At 45.1% G+C, this 11,147-nt stretch overlaps 1 protein-coding gene across 2 annotated transcripts in view; it reads left to right on the top strand.

Annotated features, from left to right (window-relative positions):
* The first annotated feature begins 3,834 nt into the window (after positions 1-3,834).
* LOC105903354 (SPARC (osteonectin), cwcv and kazal like domains proteoglycan 2) overlaps positions 3,835-11,147 on the top strand; it is a 32,794-nt gene continuing 25,481 nt past the window's right edge. Inside the window, exon 1 of one of the 2 annotated variants that reach the window (XM_031560921.2) lies at positions 3,835-4,216. In XM_031560921.2, coding sequence (XP_031416781.1) covers positions 4,031-4,216 — 186 coding nt within the window. In that variant the 5' untranslated portion in view covers positions 3,835-4,030. The remainder of the gene's footprint in view (positions 4,217-11,147) is intronic. The other variant, XM_012831090.3, reaches the window with a different exon arrangement.

Genomic DNA, 11,147 nt, shown 5'->3' with positions numbered 1-11,147 from the left:
GGGAAATGATTCTGTCTTTGCGCTTTAATGCATACAGTAGTTCGGTCAAACATATGTATGCATATGTAAAACACGTACTTGCTCATTCCTGCTGAGATGCTTTTTCAGTCTAGCAGTTCCGGTCTCATTGAGTAATGTTGACATGCAGCAGTGCCTCTTAAAAATGCGAGGATCAACTGATGCCACATCTGTCTGTCTAGACTCCCGATGCAACATTTATTACACTGCACAACAAAAACTCCAATGTGCTGGTGAGGCTCCATCATGGTCAGGAATATATCTGGAGTTTATTGACACATTCTGACAGGGGAATGAAAAGAGGCGACAGCATGACGGGGGATTATGGTATTGAAGTGTGACATCTTCATGTACCGTTCCCATCGTGTGCTAATCTGGATATGCTTCGACATACTGCTATGAATACAGACCTGGGGGTCAATCTGCTTCAGTAGCAAGGGCCGGATGTGTGGCCTTTACCCTTGCAATCTTTGCTGTGTGTGTGTGTGTGTGTGTGTGTGTGTGTGTGTGTGTGTGTGTGTGTGTGTGTGTGTGTGTGTGTGTGTGTGTGTGTGTGTGTGTGTGTGTGTGTGTGTGTGTAATATAGTGTGGGGATTATTTAGTCACACATTTCAAAATATAGCTGCAGGCAGCGATGAGGGGGGCCAAGCGAGGCAGAGTTGCCATGGAAACCTGAAGTCATTATATCAGACAAGGGCATGGCTGTGAACACTCACAGCAAGTTTCATGTCAATTGGCCGAGATACAGTGGGGGAAAAAAAGTATTTGAACCCCTGCCGATTTCGCAAGTTTGGCCACTTGCAAAGAAATGTGTGATCTATAATTGTAATAGTAGGTGTATTTTAACAGTGAGAAATAGAATATCAACAAACAAATCCAGAAAACTGCATTTTATAACATTTATGACTTTATTTGTATTTGATGCAGAAAATAAGTATTTGAACCCCCAAGCAAACAGCAAGAATTCTGGCTCCCAATGACCAGTTATGTGCCCAAGAAGCACACAGATTAGTCCTCATTAGGCCTAACAAGGTACACCTGATCTCAACTGGTGACGTGTATAAAAGAAACCTGTCCAAAGAATCATACTTCACACCTTCAACCTCACCACCATGGGCAAGACCAAAGAGTTGACCAAGGACGTCAGAGATAAGATTGTAGACCTGCACAAGGCTTGAATGGGTTACAAAACCATCGGCAAGCAGCTTGGTGAGAAGCAGACAACTATTGGTGCGATTATTCGTTAATGGAAGCAACACCAAACAACTGTCAATTGCTCTAGGTCTGGGGCTCCATGCAAGATATCCCCTCGTGCGGTATCGGTGATCATTCGAAAGGTGCAGAATAACCCCAGAACTACACAGGGGGAGCTTGTGAATGATCTCAAGGCAGCTGGGACCACAGTCACCAAAAAAAACCATTGGCAACACACTACGCCGTAATGGTTTGAAGTACTGCAGCACTCGCAAGGTCCCCCTGCTCAGGGAAGCACATGTACAGGGCCGTCTGAAGTTTGCCAATGAACACTTAAATGATTCTAAGGAGGATTGGGAGACAGGATGTGGTCTCCCAAAAATCAAGCTCTTTGGCATCAACTCGACTTGCCGCGTTTGGAGGGGGAAGAATGCTGAATATGACACCATCCCCACCGTCAAGCATGGAGGTGGAAACATTATGCTTTGGGGCTGTTTCTCTGCCAAGGGTACAGGACGACTCCACTGCATCGAGGGGACTATGGATGGGGCCATGTAACGTGGAATATTGGGCTTGAACCTCATTCCCTCATTCCCTCCCATTGAAAACGCAACCTTAAGGATTTGGAGAGGACCTGCAAAGAGGAGTGGACCAAAATCCCTCCTGAGATGTGTGTAAACCTGGTGACCAACTACAAGAAAAGTCTGACGTCTGTGCTTGCCAACAAGGGTTATTCCACCAAGTACTAAGTCATGTTTTGCTAGGGGTTCAAATACTTATTTTCTGCATCAAATGCAAATTAAGTCATAAATGTTATAAAATGCAGTTTTCTGGATTTTTTTGTTGATATTCTGTTTCTTACTGTTAAAATACACCTACTATTACAATTATAGATCACACATTTCTTTGCAAGTGGTCAAACTTGCGAAATCGGCAGGGGTTCAAATACTTATTTTCCCCACTGTATAAGCTCACCTCCTGTTTGGGGGGGCTTTGCTGCCTAATTCAATAGGCTGTAAATGAAAATACAGTGACAATACAAAGGCAAACACATTGACAGTTATTAACCAAAACACATTTTTGTTGTGGTCAAGTGATTCAAACTTTGGTCAAGGTGGATATACATTGGGTGGTCAAGTGATTACAACTTTTTTTGAGCCTCCTAAAATGTGGTCCCAAATATGTACCGTGTACCAAGTTTGGTTTTGATAAATCAAAGCTTTGCTGAAAGATGACCTAATTTCCTATTTGGCGGCTTCACTGCCGATTTGGATTGGCTGTGGCTGACGAAGGCTTTCAAAAATCCATATGATAACATTTGTGAAGTTAGGTCTGAACCTGTAGCAATTTTGCTGAAAACATTTTCATAAAATCCAGGATGCATACGTCACATTGTGCTTTGGTATCCAAGGAATCCAATGGTACCTCATTTTTGAAAATTAGGCATATGGATCAATATGTATGTACATGAAAGCACCTCCAACTTCGACCCATTGGTGGCGCTAGAGTGCCCGAGGCTCAGACATGAAGCTTTGAGAAGACATGACTTCAATCAGTGTGTCAAACTTCACAACTTTTTAACCATACGGTTGTAGGGCTGCCATAGACACCTTAGCCAGAGGAAGAAGAAGATGAATAAGAAAAGATAGAAACGCAGTGTGTGCCTCTGCAGCTTCGCCCCCAATTAAACTGAAATGACCAAATAACAGTAATACCCTCTCTGTAGCCCGTGCTGTAGCTTTAGCGGCCCACCCATGTAGCACAAAAGCTTTGACAGCAATTTAAGTCTCTTTAGCCTGGTGGACGATGACCTCTGTTTAACTCAAAGGAGTGTCGGTCAGGAGTCTACCGTCACATCCATTCACACATTATTCAAAGCATTCCGCGCAGAAATCTTCTGCAGTTTCATTTCGTGTCCGAAGCAGTCCTCAGGCCTAACTTGGACCATGTCTGATTATTCCATGATTTATTAGGGTTATTAATTACGCGCCTGAGCTGTCGACAGCCAGGGCCCTATATCGCGTACCTACACTCGGCTCGCGGGCCTGGCAATGTGCCCGGGCTCGTAAATCCTGCGTTTTCCAGAGATCGCGTGCTGGACTTGTCGACGCCTCTGTTGTCTGTTTGAGTGTGGGTCATCCCGGCACTGTGGTAAACAAATCAAAGTCACGTATCACCTTAAGCTTATCGCGTAGATAACCTCAACTACGGCAACCCCTTGGCACCGAATCAGGAGTAGGATTAAGTATAGCTCTGCATAGCCTACAGTTAACCTCTAAGAACAGACGTGGTGTACAGGACTGGAATAGTGCTGAGAGGAGAAGGGGATTTTTGTCAAACGAGGTTGTTGAAGCCTATGTCGTCGGGCATGAATGATTGACAATTTTAAGCAATCACCATCTGAACACTGACAAGTTGTGATGAAGGCACAGTTAAAATAAAATTGCTGGGCCTATTTAGTGACTTAAGATAAAATTGAGAAATGTACGCCTGTCAATAGAAAGCAGGGGCAGAGATGCGAAAATAAAAGATAGGCTAAACTATTCAAAAGCCCTTGTTAAGTGTCAAGCGGTTGCCTTGACGCAGGATATTTGCCGGCGGTCTCTCTCTCTCTCTCTGTTTCTGTCTCTGTCTTTCTCTCTCCCTTGCTCGCTCTCTGGTCCACTCCCCCTCGCCCGTTCCTCCTACGGTGCGCCTGGAAGGGATAGCTCAGTTATCAGGTAGCAACGCGCACAGTGTAGCTGAGGTCGTGAGGAAGACAACAGTGTAACCGGAGGAGGGTTTTAGAGATAGATTTCTTCTTAGGTAGCTGCTATTAATGGTCGGAATGAAAAAAATTGTGTACCTTCTGATCCCACTCCTTGCGCTGGTGTCTTCGGTGCGGGCGGATGCGAAAAGTGGGAAAGAGGCTGAAAATGCGGGGAATTTTATGGAAGATGAGCAATGGCTGTCAACCATTTCACAATACAGCCGCAAGATTAAACACTGGAATCGCTTCAGAGACGTGAGTTGGCCATTTTCCTAACTACTCTTCCGACACAACCTCAGATTGTTCACCAATAACCATTGCTACTAAGATGTGAACTTGCAGGTTGTGACATTTACCTGCACGTAATAAGTGGCTGTCATCAGAAGATGAAGATGAGGTTTATATGAGTGGTGCAAGACATCGCATTCACGTACATGCTTTATTCTGGACAGTGGTGTAAGCAGTGAAAGGGGTTCCTTTTTAAACATTTCATTCAGACATAAAGATTTTTTTGTGGTTTTGTCTTGGCTTTATAGACTATAGCCATTTCATTGTAGGCTGTCAAGTCGGTGAGAAATAAGCATAATCCTATATGAAATCAAGCATAGTCTACTTTAATGATGCTGAAATAGTTTAGTTCCTTTTGAGAGAAAAAAACGCTTTGGCTTTTCACTCTATTTTAGGTTATTGAACTGATAGGGTATTGAGGTGCTTCAAATATTTCGCGGATAATTTTGTGATGCATTATGTGTATGTAAATAGACTACATGTCCTAGTCCGATGAATAGATGCGTTGCCGGACTGGGTGTTTTAAATGAGATCGTATAGCCACGCCCGACACTAACATACGTAAAGTAGCCTAATATGACATTAGGAGTGACCCGATGCTAATTAGGCTACAAGGCAGAGCATCATTCTCTTCCTGTAGGGGGGCGTTTGATCACCGAGGGGTCAAAATTCCAAGCTCGGGTTGCTATGTCAATAGATAATATCTACATAGAATGCAGGTTAATACAGTCATATTTCCTATATTGGAGTAGACTCCCCCCCTATCCCAGTAACGACACAAATCTATCTGCATGTTGTCTTTCACTGGACAAGTCATTAAACAAAAAAAAGTCCACCATAATGATTGTATGTAATTCTAGGCTTAGACTGAAAAAGACATATTGACAGTCGTATTTCATGTGTGATTTATACTGGTATATGAGAATGGGACCACATTTCTCAGAATGGCATGTACAGTTTGCCTCTAGCAATGTGAAGTAGCGCTGGTAAATCTCCCAGCTCTATGCTTCCATGCACAACCAGCCAGCCTGCCTCTGAGAAGTTGTTCAAGCAGAAATGACTTTGGCCGCATTGGCCTGAAATCGCAGAAGAAGAAAAGAAACAAACCAAAAAAAAACGTAGATGTTTTCCAGCACAATTCAGACCGACACAAAATCTGTATTGTGGGGAAACAGTGGTGTGTCTTATGCAAAAAATCCTAAGCTTTTGCACAGAGATTACATAAATATCCCCCAAAGAAACAGACCGGAGATGTGCACATTGTGTGGTTGTGGGATTTAATCAAATTGCAGGCATAGGCAGGATTAAATTGGAATCAGACTGTCGTTTAAAATACATACATACATGCCTTACCGCCACAAAAGCAGCTGCAGTATTCTGACCTGGACCTTGAGTATCATCAGCACTTGTCCATCAATAGTTATTGATTTTTCGCTCCTACCCTTTGCATATAAAATGCGTCCTCAAGCACTAGACACAGTTCCCTTTTCTTATCTGATTCTTTTACCCCTACCAACACTACTGGACCAGATCTATTCCTTCTTTTCTACCAGAAAACATCTAAATCTGTCAAAGAAAGTAGTACTCCCAGTCTCCATTGGAGTTCAGTGGAGGCCATTTGCATTCTGGACTGTGGCACTTGCCATGTTTATTTATTTACCCTCCTGCCTCTCCTCGCACACAAGACAATGGCCCAATATCTAGGTGGCAGGTGACAAAAAATAGATTTTGGAGTGTCTAGTCTGCCAAGGAGTATAGGTCAGTTTACAGAGTCTCTTGGTCCAGGACAATGGAGAAATAGATTTTCATTTCTTTGAATGGACCAGTGGTTGAAGACAGTGGCCCTCTTCTCCTCCACTAGATGTGACCTAATCTATCCAGCAGCGGGGTCACATTTACTTGTTAAGATAACCCAACGTGTGTTCTGTCCAATACTTAACCAGCACCTGGTTTGAGAACAATCCAAATTGGGTTGTTTTTAACCCAGTGTACCAACTGATTTCTGTGGAGAGAACCATTTGTAGCGAATCAGTTGTTGAGAACCGTTACCTATAGTTGATGTGAACATTCATACACTATGCAGGCGGATGATTTTTGATATATACGTTTCACTCATCTGGGGTACAGAAGTTCCTTTGTTAGTTCCCCCTCTGCAGTTCCATTTGACAGCAGGCATTGAGAACTCATTCTCACTGCTTACTCACCACCTGCCGACACCTCCATCTTCTTGCCAGATCAGCTACCATTGACTGACAATTGTGATATATATTGAGTAAATTAGAATGGAAGCTGAATGGAAGTAATGTTCACCACAGAAAATACTAGGCTATTTATTTCTTCTTGAGAGTGATTGGAGAATATAACCAATGGCAAACCTATCATAGGTGATTGACAAGATACATGGCTAAAAGGCTTTGATGTTTGAATATTCCCTTAAATCTCTGCCCTTTTCAGGTAGAACATACAGGTTAATCTTCCTGTTTTGTTGTGTTTTTGTGTAAATATAATGAAAGATTAAGCGATCAGGGTGGAGTCGTTTTATGTACCTAACAATGCATTATTCATGAATTATTCAGAGTGTGTGGGGATTCTAAAATGAGGGACTGTTGAATTATTCCAAGTAATTCCATATGTGCAGCCTACCGTACATCAAAACTGCTTTCAAACGATAGACTCAAGGAGTCTCTACTTTTCACAACAACCTTTTTGTAAATTGTATGTAATTGCTTCCAACACTCATTTTATTTGGTGTCAAAGAAATTAGCATCAAAAGTTCAAACATAGTCTCACCTTTGGTAACCAAGTGTTGTCACATTCAATCGCAGTCTCACCAGATTGCGCACACAGAGATAAGATTTCTTTTACATAAGACATATTTTTTCCGGATGTGTGATGTTTCTCTTAGTGGCAGCAGCATGTGTGATAAGACCCATCAACCACACTAAGAGGTTTGACAGTCAGACAGATGCTTGAAGAGTCTCCACCCATGTTACCCAACTTGCAATAGATAACATGTCACTCAAGTGGATTACAGCAGAATTGTCAGATGAATATAATCAAAATATGACAAATAAAGAAACAAAAGAAATGAAAATATGCTGCAAACTGTTTTTTTTGTGGAATAGATGACTCCCATTCCTCTGCATAATCTGCTTTACAAATCACAAGGTCGCACAAAGACAATCAGATGCAACCTAAAGATCCAAAGAGCTGGTGTTATAGAGCAGCTCGATTCCGCGCTTAATGAATAACCTTGAGCGTGTTGTTGATTAGAAGCCCACCCTCACCGAGAGGGAGAGAGAAGGACAGACTCATTAGCTGTAGCTCCAAACCAATCCTGACTAGCATAGTGGAAAGAGATGTGTGTGTGTGTGTGTGTGTGCGTGTCCGCCCCCCCCCCAGAGCCTGTTCGAAATAGGCAGGACACCTGCCAGTGGTTGTGGCTCTCATCAGGTGAAATGCCCGGCTCTGAGGGAACTGGTGCCCACAGAGTCCATGGCCGAGGCTGCCTACGCCTCCGTGGCCTAGGCTCCACACGCTGCCAGCAGACAGCTCGTTATGGGCCAGGTCCCGCTACGCCCTTCAGCCACTCCCGCATGGCTGGGAGCGCACCTGCTCCTCTGCCAGCTCCATCTTTAATGACGGGAAACGACTACATCCCCCAAACCCCCCCTTCCTCAACAACCCCCCCCCATCCTCAGGCAAATGGCTCCTTCGTTCTTCCTCTGTCTTTTTTTTAATCATTAGCGGCAGGCAGGCCGAGGTCGAGTGTGAGGGGACCGTGGGGACATCATTTCCGAGGGTCATTAGGGTCATTCAGCCTGGCGATGAGACTGAACTTGATGAGCTTGATCGCGGCGACGGATTCTCTCTGTCACTGTCGACCTTGGCGATGTCTTCCAGGACCGCTGCCAGCATCTAGACGCGAGCTCAGGTTGGAAGGTTGTATTGGAGGCATGGATGTCATTTGTATGGCTATGTAGCCAGCATCTATAATGCAGGGTGGAGGGGCTGAGGCTCGTCTCAGGACGTGGCCCCTCAGGACGTGGCCCCTCAGGACGAGGCCCCTGGAACACGGTCGCCCCTTCTAAAGCTGATTTCCAAATCTTTGGGTGGATTGTTTTTCAATCCAATACAAGCTTATCAACATTTTCTCTAAGCTATCTCATTATTATCATCTCACAGCTATCTCATCATTAGGCAGTATTCGTCAAATATTGTGCTGCTGCGGACTGTTAGATTCGAGATATGGATATAACCTTCCTGCTTAACCACCAGCATCTACCAGAGTCTGTTCATGTAGTGCCTGTTATATTTAGGAAGGCCCACCATGACGTGGTACAGCATGGAACACCAGCCCTGCCGCCCCCCAGGCTTGACCTCTGGTGGCAAGACATCTGTGCCCGTGTGCGGTTCGTGTCGCAGCGTGTCTCCAGCACTTGATCATGATCAGGCCTTTGGGGGTAATGGCTATGTTTACTGGGACAGAGAAAGCAATTAGGGATGAAAAAAAGATGCAAGAAAGAGGAGATGATTGCGCTACCACCGATTCTGTGGATGAGCAAGATTCCAATTAGGTAGGATAGCATAAATGGAAGCATGAAAGTGTGTGTGTGTGTGTGTGTGTGTGTGTGTGTGTGTGTGTGTGTGTGTGTGTGTGTGTGTGAGAGAGAGAGAGAGAGAGAGATTGTTTTCTTCAGAACAAAGCTTTTGTGGTCAGGCTCTCCAAATAACTGTCAGTCATAAACAGCAATATTCTAGCTAATGAATTCAAAGTGGAATATAGTGAAGGGCTTTATTTCTGTTATTCTTGATAATGATCAGAGGATAAACACATTGTTGTCTAAATAATCCTCTTCACAGTCTGAAGGAGATGCCATATTTAGTTCTTATATTACTCAGGAACACGGTTGTTTTATTGGTTGTGGTTGTTGTTGTTGATGTTTTCTTCAGAAAGATCAGAGCAGAGACTAGAAAAAAAGAAGGGAATGACCCATCCTTTCAGAAGGGGAGACTGTGGAGGGCCTTGATGTGCTGTCTCTGTTCTTGCTGCCACATGCAGATATTTTTGGCAGTAGTGCTTAATCGGACGTTTTGCCGTTCAATGCAAACCAGTCGAGCCAGTGAACAGTGAGTTTTGTGTAGTCCCAAAGGTATTGGAACACACAGCAGCCTCTGACCAGATGAAAATGAAGAAACAGGCACAATTTAAAGGGAGCGCAGAAGTGCCTCTACTCAGCTGCTTCTCTCAGAAAACGCAGTCGAGACTCAGACAAGATGAACGGCCGCGTCAGTTTCAACCATGAAAAGATGCACAAGGAATCTGCTCCTTTTTTTATGACTTTGATCTGGCAAAGTTGCTAAAATGTCAAGCTGAATAATCAGCAAATTCCACCCCTTACCCCCCCCCCCCCCCCCCTGCACCCCCACCCCACCCCACCCCACCACCCAGCCCTCTGTGCTTGTTTGCATTATTAATAGCCCCATCAGAGCTGAGAGCCGTGTGTTTGCTCAGGGTAGGAAGCCCCACAAAATTCCGCCCGCTCCGCCACATCAAGACGAAGATGGAGTGTGTGTGTGTGTTTTTTTTTTTTTCTTCTTCCTCCTCAAATAGCCTTATCTCCGGCAGACATCTTGAAACGTGTCTACCGCAGAGTTGACGCTAATGAGGAAGCATGGCGTGGCTGCCTTTAATCATCACGGATGTTTAGTGGAGAGAGCTCAGACTCAGACTGGCGTGTTGACAACCTTCAACTGTAATACACACATCCATAACACTACGCATATATAGGCTGCGTAGCCATCGGATCAGGACACGCGCTGGAGGTTACAGATAAGAAACAGAAGCTGTGAGGAGTGAGTCGCACGCTAAAGCAGCACTGTTGTGTTGTGAGAACACTGTTGTGTTGAACTGCACTGTTGTGTTGAACTGCACTGTTGTGTTGTGAGAACACTGTTGTGTTCTCTATCCACCTGGGTCGATATAAGCAGACCTCTTGTGTTTTGCTTCCAGAAGCAGAGATTATGGTGTCGTGCATGCACACGCCAGAGGCAAAGAACAGGGATCCATTAGAGCACTTTAATCACTGTTTATTGTTGCAGGTGTGCAGTCGGTGCTTTAGGAGACATTGTTCCTGCTAATACGAGTCCTTCTCTCGGGCATCGCAGAGGTGGTTAATTCTTAATGACTCATCTGTTTAGAACACCTGGCCCGGACGCTGCAGCACCCCCTTAACGTTTAGTGTGTGTGTGTGTGTGTGTGGGGGGGGGGGGGGGTTAATTCCTACTTATCAGCATGTTCATGGCATCTCATGGATGGCAGTGGACTGAAACATGTGAGAAACAGAAGAGAGAGAGAGAGAGAGAGAGAGAGAGAGAGAGAGAGAGAGAGAGAGAGAGAGAGAGAGAGAGAGAGAGAGAGAGAGAGAGAGAGAGAGAGAGAGAGAGAGAGAGAGAGAGAGAGGGGCCCGGACTCATTCCCACTAATGGCATGTCCAAAACGGGGTCCAAAAGAGGTTCTCTTCCTGGGGCTACGAGCGCCCTCCACACCCATGCAGGGCCAGAAAGCAGCACATAATGGATCTCCGCCTGGGGCTACGAGCGCCCTCCACACCCATGCAGGGCCAGAAAGCAGCACATAATGGATCTCCGCCTGGGGCTACGAGCGCCCTCCATGCCAGAACAGCTTGGCAATGGACTTCTGGACCTATGGGAGCCGGTCCGGACTGCTCTCGCTCAGAGAACCCATGCCATGGCACCATGATGTGCCTTCCTCCTCTTCCTCCTCCTCCTCCTCCTCATCCTCCTCTCTCCTTCTCCTCTATCCTCCTACTCTCTCCTCCTCCTCATCCTTCTCCTCCTCCTCCTCTTCCTCCTCCTCCTCCTCCTCCTTCTCCTC

The sequence above is a fragment of the Clupea harengus genome, chromosome 23 (assembly GCF_900700415.2).
Source record: "Clupea harengus chromosome 23, Ch_v2.0.2, whole genome shotgun sequence".
In the NCBI taxonomy this organism is placed as follows: Eukaryota; Metazoa; Chordata; class Actinopteri; order Clupeiformes; family Clupeidae; genus Clupea; species Clupea harengus.
This window is presented reverse-complemented; position numbering and strand designations above follow the sequence as displayed.